Source organism: Sorex fumeus, unplaced genomic scaffold (genome assembly GCF_029834395.1).
Source record: "Sorex fumeus unplaced genomic scaffold, SorFum_2.1 ptg000048l, whole genome shotgun sequence".
In the NCBI taxonomy this organism is placed as follows: domain Eukaryota; kingdom Metazoa; phylum Chordata; class Mammalia; order Eulipotyphla; family Soricidae; genus Sorex; species Sorex fumeus.
The window spans coordinates 6,328,297-6,349,417 of NW_026606105.1; the positions used below are offsets into that span (position 1 = coordinate 6,328,297).

The 21,121-nt window shown below is 53.7% G+C and overlaps 1 protein-coding gene across 1 annotated transcript in view; it reads right to left on the reverse strand.

The window, feature by feature from the left end:
* Window positions 1-1,618: 1,618 nt before the first annotated feature.
* Window positions 1,619-21,121, reverse strand: part of AGK (acylglycerol kinase) — a 71,150-nt gene continuing 51,647 nt past the window's right edge. Inside the window, exons 10-16 of the mRNA XM_056123911.1 lie at window positions 17,195-17,274; window positions 15,162-15,219; window positions 11,848-11,995; window positions 11,578-11,675; window positions 4,956-5,026; window positions 2,915-2,999; window positions 1,619-2,360 (exon numbers count right to left, since the gene is read on the reverse strand). Coding sequence (XP_055979886.1) covers window positions 2,217-2,360; window positions 2,915-2,999; window positions 4,956-5,026; window positions 11,578-11,675; window positions 11,848-11,995; window positions 15,162-15,219; window positions 17,195-17,274 — 684 coding nt within the window. The 3' untranslated portion in view covers window positions 1,619-2,216. The remainder of the gene's footprint in view (window positions 2,361-2,914; window positions 3,000-4,955; window positions 5,027-11,577; window positions 11,676-11,847; window positions 11,996-15,161; window positions 15,220-17,194; window positions 17,275-21,121) is intronic.

The following is a 21,121-nucleotide window of genomic DNA, read 5'->3' on the forward strand; positions in this document are numbered from 1 at the left end:
AAAAAAAGGGGGGGGGGGTGTCTTCTGGTTCCTTCTCAAAAAAGAAAAAAAATGTGGCTCATGGTAGGAAGGAGGGGTGGTAAGAGGGACCGGGATGGGGGCAGGTCCCTGTAGGGAGTGGGAGGGAGGGGGGCTGGGGTCATTCTCCAGGCAACCTGACCCAAGCGGGGGCCAGAACCAGGCTCTCCCTCCCCTTGAACTGGAAGGACAGTGGAAGGGACCGGGCTTGCTCTACGGAGCATCTGGATCTAATCATGACTCAGGGCAAGCTGCGTTCAGTGTCACGCTGGGCTGAGCGTGGGCGGCTCTGCCCCGCTGCGCTGGTGCCTGTGACCCGGCCCCTGGCTTTTGGTCCCGTTCGGAGGCTAGTTGGACCCGCCTGCCCCGGGGCTCACGCGGCTTCTCACCCCACTAGGGAGAAGACAGCACTGGACAGGTGTGTCTACCTTTCCCTCCGCATCACTTCTGGGCACTTTGCAGCTGCTTTCAGTCATTGAAAGGGCTTGATGGTTGCCCCGAGCCTGAAAAGAGGGAGTCCTGAGCACCGCTGGGTGTGGCATGTCCTCCTCCCCCCACGTCCCCACAAGTTGGATCTACATCCAGCCAGGAACCCAGGTAGTATGGGGCCCAGGGTACGATGGGGCCCATCCTCCAGCTGCCGAGCCGAGAAGGACCCTGTGTCCAGGCCCTGCTCCGTCCCCTCCTGCCGGCCCTCTACCACGTAAGCAGCCAGTGGGGTGAGGAACACATCAAGGGGGTGGATTCGCTAACGACTGAACAAAATCCTCAGCAGATGAGGTGATTGCGAACTCTCGGCTGTCAACAAAATAAAGGCGGCACTTTTCACACGTGTCAGTAATCACTTTCGATTCTACCGTGATTTTTAAAAAGTTCATTTTGTGTTTAAGCCACACCTGGCAGCGTTCAGCGGCTACTCCCAGCAATAGCCGCCCCTCCTGGGGGTGGGGGGGTTGTTTGCTCCTAGAGGTACTGGGGGACCGTTTAGTGCCTGGGATCAAACCCAGTCCCCCCACCCACGTGCAAAGTGCATTTTCAACCCTTTCAGCTGGTCCTCTGCCCTCGTAGTACACTGAATTTTCCTAATGCAACTTCAAACCAGTTCAAAGAAATGTACAACACTGACGTTTGTTGGGGGGGGAGGGCGGGGTTGGGAATTGTCACACCCAGCAATGCTCAGGTGTGATGCTGGGGATTCAACTAGAGTCTGCCACACGCAAGGCAAGTGCCTTCCCCTGTGACTCTTGGGCCCAACGCCATGGTACCCTGGTTCCATCCCCACCCGAGGGGACAATGCTGAAAACTGTATATGGGGGTAAATGACTCACGGGGCAAGTGAGCTAATACGGAGCTTATTTAATAATTAAATAAGGTAAAGAGTAAATCATATTACTGATCCGTGATGTGTGACTTTCAGTCATCATAATACTCAACTGCATTAAAGAGCTAAAAAAATTTTTTCTCCATTTATATTTTGGGGGTTGGAAGAGGTAGGACAAGTGATAAAGGATATCCAGCATAAAAATAGATTACGGCGTGACAGCTTGCTTTGGTGTGGGGTGCACGGGGCAAAAAATCAATTTAAAAATTTCAGCTCCTAAAAGAACGGATTCATTTATTTCTGTAAATGGATGACGCGTGTCAAATGGCTGTGTATTTAAATTACGCCGGATGTGTTTCAAAGAGTGATGTTAACGGTTTTATTTTAAAATATCAATATTTACACGACACCAGACAAGTACAGACTTTGGCAACTTTTTTAACTTCCCCTAAAAGATTTGAGACGTCAACTTAGAAGTGTGTGAGGAATACATGATTTTCCCGAATACTTCTGGGGCGCACAGGCGGGAAGGGGGGGGCCCCCGAGGGTCCTGTGGGAGGGCGGTGGGCTTCTTCTCTTCATGCACTCCAACACTTAAACTTACTTAACAACCACCACCACCACCCCGCAAAGACCCCCAGCAGGGGCGTTTTCTCCTCCCCCAGCCTTGGCTGCGGGGTACCGCGCAGCACCCGGGCAGGGAGGGGGGCCCACCGACCCCGGTGCTTGCAGTGTGTGGGGACAAGGCTGCCCTGACCCCTGGGGAAGCATGCAGCAGTCGGGGCTGGGGTCCTTGTGGCCACCCTGGGAGCCGGCGCCCTTTGGTCCCACGGCGGGCGGTGGGGCGCCTGGGTGCACTACGCGGGGGGCGGGCGTCTCAGGCTCCCGGGACAGCGCGCGGCTGCAGCTGCTCGCGCTTGCGGGGGTCCCAGAAGAAGCGCAGCTTCCGGGGGAGCAGCTGTACCTCCACCGGCATCGCCTCGTACTCCTCGCTGTCGATGCTGAAGGAGCCCGCCGTGCCCTGCGAGGGGAGGGCAGGCTGCGGGTCCCGGGCACGGAACCCCCGCCCACGGGCACGGAACCCGGGACCACGGGCACGGGACCCTGCCAACGGGCACGGAACCCCCGCCCACAGGCACGGGAGGGGCTGGGTCGGGGCCCTGACCCCCACCCCCAGGCTCAGTCGGGAGGGACTCAGTGGCCGAACCCCGTTATCCAAAAAGCGCACCCTGGGCGCCGGCCGCCCCTGCCCCCATCCCGAGGGCCCCCCTCCCCACCCCCCCCCCCCGCGGCAGTCCCGGGCCCTGACGCAGCATTTCATTCATCTCCTTTGTCCCCCGCAAGCGTGGCCGTGGGCCTTCGGGGGGCTCTGAGTCCCCTTTACCCAGAGCTGTTACAAATAGGATGGGCACCACCTAGACTTGGGGGTTCTCAGCGTGCGCCCGCCTAAGAAGACCACCCCCACGGCCCGTCTCTGGTGCCCATCCCTCCGCACAGGGGCGATCCCTGCAGCCCTCATTCGAGCTGGGGCCCCTGCGAGCTCCAAGGGGTCCCACTCCCCGGGTGGGGGCTCACCTCGGGCAGTCGCAGGGAGCAGCGGCTGGCGCGGACACACTCGGTGCCTTCGGGGCGCAGCGTGGGTTCTCGCATCTTCTTGCTCCTATGGGGATGAGAACGCACGGCCGGGCGTCAGCACCCAGGGTCCCGCCCGGACGGGACACGGGGCCCTGACACACAGGGCCCCACCTGGACTGGACACAGGACGTCAACACCAGGGCCCTGTCCAGATGGGACACGGGTGTCAGCACCCAGGGCCCCAATTGGACAGGACACCGGTGGCGTGACGGGACATGGTGTACAGGGGGTTAGGGCATGGTCTGTGCCCTCCCTAGTACCACCTGCGGCTGACTCTTGGGGGCAATAAACCCACATACCCCCTTTCTCTTTCCAGTGCAAGTCACGAACCCGTTATCCGTCATTTCCAGTGACTATCACTAGAAGATATTTTTATCTCCTCGGCCAGAGTCAGATGGCCCCGGTCCGGTCCACAGGAAGCACTGAGGCAGTTATTCTCCAGGTGGCCACACGCCATCCTTTAGGAGTTGCTCTTGGTCTTAGGGCCACACCCTGTGATGCTCAGGAATTACTCCGGGCAGTGCTGGGGAACTATCGGGGATGCCAGGCATGGAAGTCTGGCCAGCCACGTGCAAGGCGAGTGCCCGCCCTGCTGGACCATCGCTCGGGCCCCAGCACACCATCCTCACAGCCTTTAGGTGGTCGTGCGACCCCCAGTGCTCTCCACATCAGCCCTCGGGCCAGTGGACAGACCCTTTATGGCCAGGTAGGCAGATGGGTTCTGACTCAAACCAGGCTGATGCCCAGGGACCCGTCCTTGCACCATTACAGCGCATGGGGCCTCTGGCGTGTCCCAAGGCAGGGTGGTGGCTGCAGGAGCCGAGGACAGCCGGTCAGTGGGCTCCGGAGAGCGCAGGGTGTGGGCTGCGGGATGCCTGTCCAGCCCACTTGTGGCCGCCCCACCAGCTCCCCCCACCCCCCACACACACATCAAACAGGACGTGGCTTGGGCCACTCCTGAGGGGAGTGTTCTGCCTTCCTGTTTCTGGGCGCGACACCGGGGTCACCATAAGACTATCAAAGGCCAGAGCCCACCTGGACTGTCTGTGACGCCCCCGCAAGCGCCGGCTCCAAAGTGGCCGCTAGAGGGCGCTGTGTGACCAAGCAACGCCGTGCAACGGCAGCTGAGGTGCAGCGTGGGCGGACACTTGGGGGTCGGGGGTCGGAGTGCTCGGACCCGCAGAGGGAGCGCAGGTCAATCAGACCCTGCTCCTCGCTAGTCTGCAGCCCCACAATGCTAAGTCTGTCTCTCTGTCTCTGTCTCTCTTTGTCTCTCTGTCTCTGTGTCTGTCTCTCTCTCTCATAAGTAATGAATGCTGCATTCCCAGACACCCAAGAAATATTGAGTCACACACACACACACACACACACACAAAAAAAAAACACCCAAGGAACAAATGCTGAGTCACACACACACACACACACACACACACACACACACACAAACCCTATGAACAAATACTGAGTCTCACACACACGAACACATGCAGCGTGCGTGCGCGTGCACACACACACACACACACACACACACAAAGAAGGAATGAATGCTGTGTTCCCAGATACCCAAGGAAAGAATGTTTAGTCGCGCGCGCGTGCGCACGCACACACACACACACACACACACAAACCAAGAAGGAATGCTGCATTCCCAGACAGATATCCAAGGAATGAATGCTGAATAACACACACACACACAAGGAAAGAATGCTGAATTTCCAGACACACACACACAAACACCCAAGGAAATGAATGCTGACTTACACACACACACACACACACACACACACACACACACACACACACACCAAGCAGGAATAAATGCTGCATCCCCAGACACAGACATACAGATTCAGAGAAAGAATGCTGAGTTAGACACCCCCAAGCAGGAATGAATGCAGCATTCCCAGACAGGCAGAGACACCCCCCCCACACACACACACATCACACACACAGGAACAGCTGCTGTGTCTCAGCACTTTACCCCAGCATTATGAAGTCTCCTTTGCTGACCATGTCGGGCTCAATGTAGATGTTCATGAAGTCTTCTTTGCTCTGAAAGGCAAAGGGGCACACGCATGGGTGCTCAGGGCAACACCCTGAGTTGAATTTTGAAGCTGTGTATGTTGATGATTCGATTCTGAATGTTTTCACCAGCCCCTTCATAAAGCCCTTCGCTGGAAAATAATTTCCACACTGTAGTGTGGTTTTCTGCCACACTCATCTGCTAAGTAACTATGGGCAGGGGGTGGAGACCAGCACAGGGGTCAGGGCGCTGGCCTTGCATGCAGTGGACCCAGGGCCCATCCCTGGCACCACACAGGGTGCCCTGAGTTCTGCCAGGGGTGATCCCTGAGCGCGAACCAGCTGTTGTAGTCCCAATCCCCCCCGCAAACCCCTGTCCCCAATGCTAAGGTCTGGAGGTGCACGCAGCTCCTGACCTGGGATTATTGCTGCCAGGATCTCAGGGTCCTGCCTTGCAGCTCCATCCTCACCACGGCTGCTCCCCATGGGGGCCGGGGTGTGGCGGCCCCTCTGTGAGGGGTGAGGTGTTAAAGGCCTCCTGTGCCCACTACAGAAAGCTTGGGAAGAACAATGCTCCAGGAACAGTGCTCCTCCATTCTTTACCACACCCGGCTGTGTGTTCCCTGCCGGCAGCCACAGTCCAAACCCAGCCTTGCGAAAATGGGTCCCAAACACCACTTCCCTCTCCTCTCGGACGGGCTCACACGGAGCTTCCGCTCTTTGCTGGGGATTAAAGGGTGATGCCCAAGCACGACTCCAGCTCCCAGTGGGGAATTACAAGACAGGGGCCAGCTTTCGCAAAGGCCACCTTCTGTTTGACCACGGCTTACCGTGGCTCTGTGCTTGCGTAGAGAACCAAACATCTCTGCACACAACAAATTTGCGCTCGTCCAAGGAGCATGGTCGAGAGAGAGAAACAGAAAACCCCAAACACAGCCATAACGACAGGGCATAGATGTATGACAGAGTAGTATTTATGTAAATAAACAATAATTTGTTATTTAAACAATCCATTATTTAAATAATAAATAATAATTTACATAATTTATGAAAATAAATTATGCCCAGGGCTGGAGTGATAGGACGGTGGGGAGGGTGTTTGCCTTGCTTGTGGCCAACCCAGGTTCAATCCCCACCCACCCATACAATCCCCCAAGCAACACCAGGAGTAATTCCTGAGCACGGAGCCAGGAGTAACCCCTGAGCATCACCAGGTGTGACCCAAAAAGCCAAAAAAAAAATATATGGTCTACGTATTATAATCTATCAGCATGAACGGCAAATTGTAGCATATGTCAGAGAGGAATTCTCGCACAAAAATGAAAGAAAATAGGGCCGGAGAGATAGTACAGTAGGATAGGTGCTTGCTCTGCCCGCAGTTGACCTGGGTTTGATCCCTGGCATCATGTGTGATCCCCTGAGCCCTGCCAGGAGTAATGCCAAGCACAGAGCCTGGAGGAAACCCTGAGCACCATTGGGCATGGCCTAAAAACAGTGAGGGGGATAAATGAACTTGAGCCAGAACCAAGCGGACGGGCGCCTGGAAGAGGTGAAGACTCAGCAGTACATGCTCGGGCGTGTTCAGATATCAGTGACTGACCTCCAGGCAGGCTGCGGGAGACACAGGCTCTGCACTGGGGAGGTGACTCAGAGGCAGAGGTCTGACGTTGCATGTGGGAAGCCCTGAGTTCCACCCCCAGCACCACACACACCCAAGAAAACAATTAAAAATAAATGGATAGGGGCTGGAACAATAGTACAGCAGGTAGGGCATTTGCCTTGCATGCGGCCGACCCGGGTTCAGTTCCCAGCATCTCATATGGTCTCCTGAACACCGCCAGGAGTGATTCTTGAGTACAAAACCAGGAGTAACCCCTGTGCATCGCCAGGTATGACCCCCCCCCCCAAAAAAAATGGATATTTGGGGCTGGAGCTATAGTACAGCTGGCAGGGCACTTGCCTCGTAAGCAGCGAATCTGGGTTCAATCCCAGGCATCCCACAAGACCCCCTCAACCCCACCTACCTCCCCGAGCACCGCCAGGAGTGATTCGAGTGCAGAGCCAGGCATAACTCCTGAGCATTGCCAGGTGTGGCCCCCAAATCCCAAAATAAAACAAATGGACGTTGGCCCATGCTCTGAAGTCATGGTCCAGAAGATGTGGGGTGAGGCCTTGGGATGTTCCTTTCTCACAGTTTCCGAGTACTGATGGTTGGAGGGGCTGGAGAGACAGCACGGTGGGTAGAGTACTTGTTTTGCATGCAGCCAACCAGGGTTTGATCCCCAGAACTGTACATGGCCCCTCAAGCACTGCCAGTGAGACCCCTGAGCTCAGAGCCAAGAGTGAGCCCCCAGCACTATGCATTATGGCCCAAAGCCCAGAAAAGAAAGGAAAACAAGGAAAATGTAGGGGCCAGGCCAGGTAGAGTACCTGCCTGGCTTGTCCGGGGCCCTGAGGGGGATGCCCAAGGGCCCTGGGAACATGACTGGGCCTGGGCTTGGGCGCCACCTGCACAGAACCATTAGCCCAAGCCATAGGGCTGGGTATACCCCAGAGAGACCCCCCTGGTGAGCTGAGCTCTGCTAGGCATGACCCCTAGTTTTAAAAAGGGATTTCAAGACATACTATTGATAATGGGCTGGAACGATAGCACAGCCGGTAGGGCATTTGCCTTGCATGAGGCCGACCCGGGCCGACCTAAGTTCGATTTCTCCATCCCTCTCAGAGAGCCCAACAAGGTACCGAGAGTATCCCGCCCGCACGGCAAAGCCTGGCAAGCTACCTGTGACGTATGTGATATGCCAAACACAGTAACAAGTCTCACAATGTTACTGGGCCCACTCAAGCAAATCACTGAACAACGGGAGGACAGTGACAGTCACAGTGACTATTGATTAACAGCAGCACAACTCTAGGTACCGAGGACTGAACCCTGGAAGAGTGAAGAAGACTATGAAGATTTCAGTGAATGGCATTTAACAGCCTTAACACAGAGCTGTGCCTTGCCCTGTAACAGTCGGTGTTATAGGAATATCATTTCTCCTCAGAATTGATCTAGACGCTCAATGGAAGGCTGATCAATAGTGTAACAGATTTTTCTTTTTTTGGTGGAGCTTAATAAAATAGACATCCTAAGAGAGTTATAAAGGTCAAAGAGTTAAGAAGAGCTGAGAGACTCCTTCAGGAGAGGAGTCTTCAGAGAATGATGCTAAGAGAAGCGAGGGGACCGCAGGGAGACAGCGTTGGGCGGAGGAGCAGAGACGTTCCCGGATTCAGACACTTGCCGACTGTGGGCTGCATGGCGGGCGGGCGGGCGGCTGCAGATTTCAACACACAGACTCAAACAACTAGGTTTTTAGAGAGAACCTAGCCCTGGATCCTGGGCTGACCTCCACCACTGCCCACACCCAATTAGAGGCAGTGGCTCCCTTTCTCAATAAAAATCAAATCCTTTAATGCAAATCATTTCACAGCACCCCCATCCTTATTTTTCTGATTTACCAACAGACGCTGAACATCTTTCCATATCAATAAATAGAGATTTTTACATCAATGGACCAAGTGCATTTCATCAGTCCACTGATGGATTTGTCTCATCTAATTTGCTATTATAAATGCATTGCGCACAGCTGCATAAAAGTTCCAGATTTTCTCACAGTCCATATCCCCAAAGCTTCTCTCAGACTTGGCGAGAGACTTTTTAAAGTCTTTTTTTAAAATGATAAATGAGTATTTTTTTTAAATGATAAATGAGCTTTCTGAGCAACTCCATGTAGCCTCGTTCAGTATTTTATTGCATTTGCTTTTATTTGTACAAAGAGGTATGGGGAAAAAAGCAAATGAATGTGCAGCTCCAGGTGATAAGCACTATAGAGTCACATACTCTTAAAATTGACACAGAGATAACAACATACTCAGCCTCCTGAATGCGCTCATCTGAGCCACAATCATGGCTCGCTACAGTGCGTTCCTTCACTGGTATTTAATCATCAGAGAAGAGAAGAGGCCCAAAGAATACGAGTGGAAGGCTGGGAACACCTCCTATCAGCCACAGTGTAAAAAGGAAATGTCCAATTAGAAATCTTATCTTTTGAAATTCCTTGGGAAGCAAATCTATTATTTTTAACCTTGATTTGCTTGCACCTTTTTTTTCCCTTCTTCCAGAATTCCAGGGTGTGAGAAAGCAAGGGACAGCCTCCGGTTTCACTCCCCTGATTGGTCCCATAGGATAAATTTCTAGAAAGATCTTTCATGGGCCAAAGGGCATGGTGACACGGTGGGTATATCAGGGGCCCTTGGGGAGCAGGAACGTCCCCTGAGAAAGTGGCGAGCCAACCCACCCCCACCTAGCCCCCAACCAGCACTGCCCTCAGTGCTGGGGTCTCTGTGTCAACCTAAGACAATTTAGTATAATTTGCATTTCTTAGATGTTGAGCATTCCCCCTGAGTCCTTACCTCTAGCACGCTGACAGAATCTGCCTGATCGTGTGGTTGGTAGGTCCCTTGAGTGGGCGTTATGTCAAATGTATTACACAATGGGTATACATCCCAAGCAGTCAGCAAGCAGGATCTATTCTGTCCCCTATGCTGTTTCATTTATGAACTATTTTTTTTTTGGGGGGGAGGGGACCTACTCCTGCTCTGACTCAGGAATTGCTCCTGGTGGTGTTTGGGGAACTAGAGGGATGATGCCGGGGATTGAACTCAGGCTGGCCACATGCAAGGCAAACGCCCCACCCCTGATATTCTCATCCTCTGTCAAGTGTCTTTTGCCTATTTAAAAATTATTTGTTTGTTTGGGGGTGGGGGTCACATCTGCCTGTACTCAGGGGTTCCTCCTGGCTCATGCACTCAGGAATTACTCCTGATGGTGCTCGGGGTTCCATATGGGATGCTGGGAATCAAGCCCGGGTAAGTTGTGGGCAAGACAAACACCCTACCTGCCGTACAATCTCTCCGATCCATCCTTTGCCAATTAAAAAAGATTTTTTTTTTAAATTCAGTCACCAGCAGATGACAATGGCATTCATGATTAGGTTTCGGGCATAGTGGTGATCCCCGTCTCTCTCCCGCCCACCAGCCTGTCCCAGACCAGGCTCTCTTATTTTCTAGTAACTTTTGGCACTGTGGTTTACTGACAGTGTTTTAGGACCAGCACTTTACCGCCTTTCAGCACCCCGAGTCCTCTGGACAGACCTTCCGTCCATCACTGCTGGAAGGGCCCTTCCTGGCCTCATCCTCACACACCCCCAGTCCGTGCGGCGCTTCCTAATGAAGACCAGTTCTCGCGTTGTTTCCACTGCCTTCGCTTCACCTCTTTCTTATTGATTTATCCTCCGAGTTTCTTATAAAGAAAAGCTATTAACTCCTGGCCTATGCCATCCTTATTTCCTCCAACTTGTCATTAAACATTTTTATGAGAAGGCCTCCGCTCTCCGCCTGATCGCCTTCCAGTGCTCGGCTGGTTTTATGTTTTCCCATTTCACTCTAACCCAGCAGGCGTGGCTTCGGGCAGTGGAGGGAGCGAGGCTGCTGCTATGTTCGTGCAATGGACGTGGATTCCCTTAGCAATCTGAAAACAAGACCCTGAATATTAATCCTAGAATCAAGCTTCTTGCTCATACGCTCACTGCCATGGTCAATCCCGGGCCCTGAACTCCCAAAGCTGGGCACAGCCGTGAGTGTAGAGGGAGGGACGCCCAGGGACTGCTTCTGGCAGGGGACCTTCTCGTCCTTATTTCAGGCCTCAGGGCAGAATTCCCATCCCAGCTACTCCACTGCACCTTGCCAGTGACGACACGCGTGAATGAGTACACATGTGAGTGCATACATACCTGCGCCAATAAACCAGTATAAATTGATTTCTATGTGTCATACAATTCCTCTCTTGATTTCCATCCAGTCATTTAAAAGTGTCAGAGCAGTCTTTGCCTCTGGACTATGCAGAGCCAGTGGGTGCCCCGCTGAGCTCTGCAGCTGAGGGGCCACTGGTGCTGATGGGGGAAGGGGGCGGGGGTCTCCCAGCCACTGAGCGGCCGCGGAGAAAGAATACCCAGCACTGGATGGAGCCTACCGGGGCTGAAGCAATGTGTTTTAATTTTATGGCATCCTAATTAAATAGCCACGCGTGGCCTGTAGCTATAGGATCGAACGGTGTCCATGAGCAGACGAAAGCCAGGGAAAATTAAATGTACGAACAGCTGGGCACAGGCTTGAGAGCGGCGTCTCTGCCCCAGGGGCCTGTGCCGACACAGAACCCGAATACTGCGCTCTGTGAGATGCATTCTGTGAGATGCACTCCGGGAGATGCGCTTGGTGAGACGCGCTCGGTGAGACGCGCTCAGGGAGATGCGCTCAGGGAGATGCACTCCAGGAGATGAGCTCGGTGAAGGCTCCACAGTGTGCGCGCACGCGGGAGGCCCTCTTGGTCTCCAAAGGCCTCTGCCTGGGCCTTGGGGTCTCGGGAAGGCCTGCTCGGACCGGCTTCTCACCGCGCTTTCCTTTCCTCTGGACTCCGCCCGATCCCATCTCTCTTCCCGGCTCCCGACTGTGCTCCCAGGCGCGCGCGTGCGCGCACTCACCGTGGGGTCCAGCTGGCTGTTGCACGTGGTGATGGACAGCTCGATGGTGGACAGCTGCATCTCCTGCCAGTCCTCGGGGCGTGGCGCCTGGGAGAGGGCTGCGGGGCAGTGTGGGTGGTCAGTCTCTCTCCGGCACCGCCTCTGCCCGCGGACCCTGCGGCCCAGCCAGGCACCCAGACCTCCCTCTCTCCACCCACGCGAGCAGCTGGGCTACACTGGAGGCCGGGCCTCCCCCCTGTGCCCCCCACCCTCCCACTCTCCTTCACACACCGTCTTGGGGCGGGGCCCAGTAGCCAGCCAGCCGCCGCAGGATCCTCCGGTACAGAGAGGGCCGGGTCGGGGTCTCCTCGGCGCTGCTGGGGGGTCGTTCTCGGGGTCCCGTGTACGCGATGGAGGCTTGATGTGTCTGAGGCCACTCCTGTGACGGGAAGGGTGGAGCCAGGGGCAGGTCGGTCCAGCGCCCCCTCGGGTGTGTTTGGCAAGGCTGGTGGGGCTCTCCTGGCACCAGCCAGTGCCCCTCATGGCAGGGCGCCGGGGGTCCCCGCGAATCCCCAATGTGGAACCGCCCCCCACTTTCCCTAACCAAAGCCCCCCTGGGAAACCAAGGACCCAGCAGCCGTGGCCGCCTCGCTCTCCTCACTGGGCAGAGAGCCAAGCTGACTGGAGACCCCTGCCCGGGCCCAGGTCTCCACATCCTGCTCCAACCCACCCCTCAAATGATGTTCGGTTTAAGATGGTGACACACGTGAAATGGACAGAATGTCCAGGGGTACTGGACACCTGCAAACCCTGTACCAGAGGCCAGAGCTCCACCACTCAGCCTGCCCCTCCCTCCAACCCCTAGCCCTGGGTTCTTCGCTTCTACCTCCTCCTGGAATCCCAACCCAGTGGCCAGCGAATGGCCATCAAGGTCCATCACAGAATGATGGGCAAGACATCACTGCTTCTCCATCCCTGGCGCTGCCTCTATCCAACCCAAGACGTGGTCACGATTCCAACTCAGAAACCGGAAACTCTCTCTCTAGACCCAGTCTTTGTTATTGCAGTCTGCTTAAATTCTTCCTTTTGGTGGGGGGAGGTGGTAAGGAGGTGTTGCCCCCCGGGCGGTGCTCAGGGTCCACACAGTGCTGGGGATTGAACCAGTGGGGCCCGCTGGGCTCTCCCTGGCCTGTGCTGGGTCTCTCGGAGCCAGTACCTCTGCTGCTCTCGAGTGTCCCCGGGGTGACGAGGAAAGTCACGTTCTCCCTGAGTCCCATCCCTGACCCTTCTCTCTGTGCGCTGAGCCTGGCAATACTGTGTCCGGAGAAGCTCTGGGTACTCAAATTCAAAACAATTTTTTTTAATTAAGAAAATAAAATTAAAGCACCAAGTTGCTGAGAATTCTGGTCCTGTCCATGGTTTCCCCTGCAGGAAGTCTAGCGGGAGTTTCACAAGCGCACACTGGTGGGTACCACCAGGGGCGCACACCTGAATGGGGTTTCATCAACACAAACCGCAGTGCCAGAGTCACTGTGGTGTGGTAAATCGCTCTCTTTTTTCTTGGTGCTGGGTCTGCCTGGCTTCTGGGTCTCTGCCTGGTCTGTCACTGGGGTTTGGTTCTGCGTCAGTGTTGAGATGGGGCGGGGGGGGGGGGGGGACGACGGACAATCATTTCCCCAGGCCTGGATTCGGGGAAACCATCACTGAGGAACATGTGGTCTCTTGTCTCCTATCTCCCGACAGCTCTTGGTCTCGAGACCTCAGTGCTCCTGAACTTTTCCCAGCCCTGGTTATCCGTTTTCCTCAAAGGCTCCTCAGCACTGCCGGCCCTTCCAGCAATCACGGTGCTTCCTGAACTCCCCCTTCGGCTGCCCTGAGGAGCATCTGGACACTTGCTGTATTACAGCCTGGCCTGGGTCAGGGAGGTTACCCCAGGAGCTTCCCCTCCCCCCTCCAGGGGCCTCACTGTCTGACACCAGCTCTCAGCCCCACCCAGTCCCTGGTTCTTCCCATTTCCTCCTAACCTATGGGTCTGGAGAAGAAATGGAGCCGTTGTCTCGGTGTGGATAGGCCCAGCCCTCCTATCACTGAAAGTCCATTTTAATCATCATGTGAACTAGTTAGGTCTTGTACTTCAGTGGCGTTATTTTACTTTATTGCATTTCACCAACTTTTGGCGGGGTTGAAGGGAGGGCATGCATGGCTGTTTGGGAACCACTGGCCCTCTGAGTCACCTCACCCGGCTCTCCACTTAATTCTCAAATCCACTGGAATTCAGAAGGCGAAGGAAGGGAGCTCTGTTTCTCCAAATATTTAGCAATGGGCAGGTACTACTTAGATAGTTAGAAAAAGACTCGCTATTCGGAACATTCACAGTTTTACTACAGACCATCAAACACCAATTTTCGGACTGGCCAGAGAAGTGGTGAATTTGCACCAGAGCTGAGTCGGAACTGAGGACCCTGAGGAGTGCGCAGGTGAGGATGCGAGTGGCGTCCACACACACGTGCTTCCCAGAGAGTCCAGAGACAGCCCTGGGGAACGCGCTCTGAGGACAAGCACTGTCTCCTCTGCTCAGCCCGCCTGAGCGATGACACAGCACATGTTCAGATGATAATCTTCAATTCACTGTACAGATCCTAATATAGATATGCTGACAATAATTGATAGGATAGAGATCATTGTGTTCAAGGTTTATATAACAGGAGTGAGTGAAGAGGCAAAGGGAAGGGAATAATGAAGAAATATTAAACCTGGGTTTGGGAATTAGGGGAATAGAGGGTTATGCTATGTGTGTGTGTGTGTGTGTGTGTATTTGGGAATTAGGGGAATGGAGGGTCATGCTGTGTGTGTGTGTGTGTTTGGGAATTAGGGGAATGGAGGGTCATGCTGTGTGTGTGTGTGTGTGTGTGTGTGTGTGTGTGTGTGTGTGTGTATTTGGGAATTAGGGGAATGGAGGGTCATGCTGTGTGTGTGTGTGTGTTTGGGAATTAGGGGAATGGAGGGTCATGCTGTGTGTGTGTGTGTGTGTGTGTGTGTATTTGGGAATTAGGGGAATGGAGGGTCATGCTGTGTGTGTGTGTGTGTGTGTGTGTATTTGGGAATTAGGGGAATGGAGGGTCATGCTGTGTGTGTGTGTGTGTGTTTGGGAATTAGGGGAATGGAGGGTCATGCTGTGTGTGTGTGTGTGTGTGTGTGTGTGTGTGTGTATTTGGAAATTAGGGGAATGGAGGGTCATGCTGTGTGTGTGTGTGTGTGTGTATTTGGGAATTAGGGGAATGGAGGGTCATGCTGTGTGTGTGTGTGTGTGTGTGTGTATTTGGGAATTAGGGGAATGGAGGGTCATGCTGTGTGTGTGTGTGTGTGTGTGTGTGTGTGGTTCTGGGGGTGCAACTCAGACCCTCGCACATATTCTACCACTGAATTAGATCCCTGGCCCTGCAGGGTTGACTGAAACAGGAACACTGTCTCTCTGAATTTATACCCCCCAATTTAGTATTCGAGAATGTCATCTACCTCAGCAGCAAGGAAATAAATTTTAGGAAAAAAAAGAAAAAGCAAAGTCCAAGTACAAAGCACATCTCTGCACCGTAAATCGCACGTACCTTAAGCGTGCTGAAAAAGTGCGCGGCTTTGGTTTTCAGAGGCCCGAGGTACCAGTACCTGAGGAAGATGATAAAAACGGAATCAGAACCTTCCAGAGCCCGCAGTGTGACTGTACTTGCGACAGCACAGGAGAATGACGCGTCTGTCTGCAGTGCGGGGGGGCTGAGGCGCGGGGGGGTGGGGAGGCCTGAGCCAGTGTCACCGTCCAATTTCCCCATCTGCGTCCCAATGCCCCGTCAGGCCGTGTCTAATTACTACTTAGCCCGGGACACGCTGGCTCCTCACCATGTTCTAGGACACAGGCCCTGCCTCCTTGGATTTCCACACTCTGGATGGATTGGTGTGCTGTGCTGTGCTGTGCTGTGCTGTGCTGTGCTGTGCTGTGCAGCTGAGCGCTCGTTGGGGGGGAGCAGGGGGCGGAGGCTGGGGAAGCCCCGCCACGCAGACGCTCCCGAACGCCCAGTTCTCTGGCGCACAGACAATGACAATTTGTCAGCGGGCGCAATTTCCCTTCCCTCGTGTTCCACAGCTGTGACACAGCCAATGTTCAGGCTGGGAGTGGGGCGGGCGGGCTGCTCCTGCTGAGAACGTAGAGGCACCTCACTGGGACGGCTGGGGAGGCGTGAAGCCGACTGGGCTCGGAGCTCATCTATCTGGCTCTCGGGGCGGCTCGGCGGAGCTGCTCGTGCCAGGCTGATCAATGCACACTTATTAAGCACTTGCTACCAACGTGGGGGGAGGAGGGACGGGGAGCGTGGAATTCCTGCATGGAGGACTCGTCGATTGAGAAAAGAAGGCTCCTGAGTCCAGCGGGGAAATGTGCTCTCAGCTGGGCACTGTTCGCTGGGAAGGAGAATGAGGGCCGCACCTTTGCTTGTGGACAGCACAGCCTGAGAACCCAGACAGGGTGCAGTTCTGTTGAGAACTGCCGGGGGTGGGGGTGGGGGAGAGCTAGGGGGGCTCTTCCAGGTAAGACAGGTAATGAAGACGAACAGAAAAACAGCAGGAGCAAACGCATCCATTAAAGACAGTCAAACTAGGTCCCCTGGGGTGATGACCTCTAACTGGACCTTGAGCCCCAGGACACGCCTGCGGGACTGTTCCCATCTCTACCCAGGCATGTGGGGATGCTATGAATGAGGTCTTTCCTCACCTGATTTTTCTTTAGCCCTTTCCTTCTTTGCTGCCATTCCCTTTCTTGGTTTATTCCATTGAAAAGGACATCCTGGGGTTAGGGTCCTAGCGCAGAGATTACTGAGCATGTGCAAGTCTGGTTTGATGCCCACCATCACATGGACTCCCACCCCCCATCACCCTGGATGGGTCAAGCGCTCTATGGCACCTCACAACCTAAGCAGCTTTGGGCCTCAGCAGAGAATCAATGGGAATGGATTCCAGGAGCCCTAATCACACAAGCAAGGGATGGAGGGAAAGAAAGATGGAAGGGAAGAAGGGAGGGAGGGAGGGAGGGAGGGAGGGAGGGAGGAAGAGAGGAAGGGAGGGAGGAAGGAAGGAAGGGAGGGAGGGAGGGAGGAAGGGGAGGGAGGGAGGGAGGAAAGAAGGATGGAAGGAAGGAAGGGAGGGAAGAAGGGAGGGAGGGAGGGAGGAGGGAAGGAGGGAGGGAAGGAGGGAAGGAGGTAGGGAGGGAGGAAGGTAGGGAGGAAGAATGGAAAGAAGGAAGGAAGAAAGGGAGGGAGGGAGGAAGGAAGGGAGGGAGGGAGGATGGAAGGGACGAAGGATGGAAGGGAGGGAGGGAGGGAGGAAAGAAGGAAGGAAGGAAGGAAGGAAGGAAGGGAGGGAGGGAGGGAGGAAGGAAAGAAGGGAGGAAGGAAAGAAGGGAGGAAGGAAAGAAGGAAGGGAAGAGAGCGCGAGAGTGCGCGTGTGCAAGAGAGAGAGAGAGAGAGAGAGCGCGCACCCCCTTCCTGGCCGAGCAGCTTATTTGGACACTGTCCTCAGTTCCCTTCCCCGCTCCCCTTAGTGACAGGCCACTAGGCCCACGCATTCCACCCGCCACACCAGAGAAATCCTTTACTTGCTAACTTTGACGCCAGCATCTCTGAAGGACCCCCACCGCAGGCCGGTCACGGCAAACACAGGCTGTTCCTTCTCACCCTGCAAAGCAAAGACATTCATTTCAGCGCGTGCGGTCATGCCACAGGGCAGACATTTGAGGCGCACTTTTCACAGAACGACATTCTCAAAAGGACATTTCACATCTGACAAACCAACCCTGGGAGGGTTCGGCAGAAGTGGCTCAAATGAGGTGCCCTGGAAAGTGAGAGGGATTTCAGCAGCTTAGGGCCGGGCCTCGGGGGGACACATCCTTCTCCTTGAGACAGCGGTGAGAGCCAAGAGTGGTGGGCCCGCCCGAGGTCTCCCTGGTGCAGAGCAAAGGGCAGAGTCGTGGTCCTGGGATGTGTCCCACGAGGCTCTGAGCAGACAGTCGTTCTCTGTCGCGAGGAGTCTGAGCCCAAGGTGGATCGGATCTGGTCCGATGCTGCACAAACTGCAGTCAGTGTCTTCCGTCGGTGAGTCGGGCCATACTGAGAAAGCGGCTGCCACGAAGATGCCCCACCCCTGCCCTGAGCCCGTCCTCTGGCACCAAGACCATAAATGCCAGGAGCTACAGGCCCTTTCCGTAGCTCTGGGCCACAGCTGGACACAGGAACCACTACCTGTACCGTTAGGCCCGGGCACTCACTGAGAGGTGCAAGGCCTGCTCTCTGGCCCCAAAGCCAAGCTCAGCGGCTGCGGGAGGGATGTCCCCATGCCCGGGACACCAAGACAGGGAGGACTTGTAGGAACGAACACAGACACACACACGCGGTCAAGGGAATCTACTTAACTCCTAATTCCCCTGGAATTTTCTCCTCTGCCACACACAGACGCAGCAGTCACCTGCTCAGTCACCAGGCAACAGGTCAAGGTTCTCCTCTGGGCAGAGCTAGTTTCAAATACAGGTGCTGATTTATAGGATTTACAGCTTTCCTGGGCCTGAGTTTCTTTCAGCACAGTCCTTCTACTTTGCGAGGACAATTTCGTTTTACGAGAGACCGAAGAATCCTCTTGAGCTTAAATCACTTTGATCCCGACCAGTGAGGTCACCGTGGAGATTCGACCTCTGCGGGAAGCAGAAGAAACGTGGATGTGGGCCCTGGGAAGAAGCGCCTGGCAGGGCGCTGTGGTGGCAGGGACCGTCCTCCATGGGTGAACACCCTCGTTCCTCGCCTTTGGAGGGCAGCCTGAATGTCGCCGGGACATCTGAGGGTCAGAGCTGAGGCAAGTACCAAAGGTTCACAGCTGAGTTCTTTTTGTTTTCTGTTTTTTTCTTTTTGGGTCACACCTGGCGATGCTCGGGGGTTAAGTCCTGGCTCTGCACTCAGAAATTACTCCTGGCGATGCTCGGGGGACCAGATGGGAAGCCAGGGATCGACCCCAGGTGGGCTGCATGCCAGGCAAACGTCCTCCCCACTGTACTATCACTCTGGCCCCTCACAGCTGAGTTTTTGACTTATTGATTTAGTCTTCTCAGAGATCTGCCCTTTTGGGGGGTGGAGGCAGATGATAAGATGACGATAAAGGAAGAAGTACTGAGAATACAGAAGAGAGCACTGGCTTTCTAAGAATCCTTTCGAGCTCCTTTTGAAGAGAAGCTCCTGATCAAGAATCGGGTGGGCTCCCGGGCAGGCTCCTGTCACCCTTTTCCTTCGCCAATATGCCAACACTCACCAGCTGTGAGCAACGTTTCCACGTCTTGTCTAGACTCACCATCTGCAAGTGTCTCCCGTGCCAGCTTACTCTGCGTGCACAAACGTTCCGTAGCACTGGCCAGTCACTTGCAAAAAAATCGCAGCTTGTGACCTTGTGCCCTTCAGTGCCTCAGCATCCACTTCTCCGGAAGAGGGACACAGAGAGACACACCTCAGCACCGCGGTAGTTCTGAGAAACCCAACACTATTACCTCAGACCCATGCACAAGCCGTGCTAACATGGCTCCCTTGAGTCTAATAATATAATAACATCCCCATTTTGCATTTTTACAATCGAAGCTCTCATTCTAGATTTATCTTTAGTTTCTTTCTTCTTGAACAGACGTTCTCTTCTTTTGGATTTCAAGGTAAGGATGTTTTTGAAGAGGTCAGGTCAACTGTTATTTTCCGAATGTCCCACGAAGTAATTGATTTTTTTTCGCCCTTGTTATTAGATGTATGTACATTCTGACTAGCTAATGTTTGGGGCAGAACACAACATACCTAATGTGCTAGAGCCTTCTCAACAGACCACACCAAGAGGCAGAAAATGACCGATCCATTACTGATGATACTGAGTCGGGGCGTTTGATGATGGGGTGTCGGTGCTAGATTTCTCTACTTATTATAAAGGCCATAATTCCCCCTCTGTGATTACTAATTTCAAGGCTATAGTTTATCCAAACGGTTTTGGCATTCAATGGTGATCTCGGCCCAAATTATTCACTGGTGATTGCAAAATGCTAACTCTCCTTTTATTTGGGGGGCGAGGGGGCACGACATCCAACAGCACTTAGGGAACCATGTGCTCCAACCCTCTGAGCCATCTCCCTGGCCTCAATACAGTCATTCTCCCTCATTCTACACTCTCCGGAAGCTGGCAATCCTTCTATGATGACCACTGGAGAATCACGGATGCTTTATATCAATCATAATTCATTTGCATTTTCCCTCCTTTTTTTTTTAATGTACAAACTCTCTAGGTGGAAGCAGCAGGCTGGTTGCCATGTGTTTCTGTTCTGTCCGTTTTGGCAGGGGTCTTCCTACGCAGTACTCAGGGGTCTCAAAGGCCATTCCACGCAAGAGAAGGGCTGAATGGTTTGGTGCTTGAGCCAGGACAATGCTGCTTGGATCCGGTGGGGTTGGAGGACACTGGGCATCCCCTGGAGGCAGCACCCAGCAGTGCTCAAGAGGCAGCAGGGCCAAACTCAGGGCCCCGAGTGTACCTGAGCACAACAGTCTTCGGAGCACTCTCCTCAGCCCTCCACCTATCTGTGAGTCCTTTGCCACGTTCTTGTCCCATCTCTGAAAGCCATCTTTGCGCTGTTAGGGGTGACATTTGCAGTTGCTGGCTATGGGTACTGGTATGCCCACTGCAGTTGGGTGTCACTGTTTCTAGAATCCCTTTCTGTGGGTGTGTTTTTATTTTTATTTTTATTTTTGGGTGTATTTTTTAAAATAATCCATGAGTTTTTCTACAAATCAATACAACCCTGTGGAAACAGGAAATTCTGTTCTCCGGGAAGCTATTAAGAAGAGCACGTTTCCCTCCAAAGAATGAGAAAAGGCCAGAGAAATCGTGCTGCTTCTTAAGGCCCGCCAGGGAGCTGAGGTGGCAAGATAACCAAGGAATCTGAATTCCAATCACCTGTCCCTGCAAAGGACAGATGGGATGGAAGAAAAAGTTCACCCTTGGCCAGGCACAGGGGAAAGAGGTGGCTGATAGGGCTCAGGGAAGGTAAAATTTGTCTCTTTCTTTAAAAGCTTTGTATGTATTTACTCCTTAATATTCAAAATAGCCATGACACATGAAATAGAGAAGCTACTTGAGATCTGAAGGAAATCAACAGAGGAACTGAAAATAGTGGTCAACTCTATTAGAAGGAGTCATGGTCACGGTCACGGTCCTCCCATTGTTCATCGATTTGCTCGCGGGCCCAGTAACGTCTCCATCGTGAGACTTGTTGTTACTGTATTTGGCATATTGAATACATCATGGGTAGCTGAAGAAGAATTCTAAAATATAACAAAGATATCGAGATATAACATCTACAACCAGTCGTTACGAGGGAGCAGTCTTTCCTTAAATGCTTAAACAGCAGCCCTGAAAATAGTTCTGGCAGTTAATTTTGTAAATTTTATGTGGTACAAATATAAATATATATACATCACCATTTAAAAAGAAGCATCATAAGCCTATTAGTGGTATT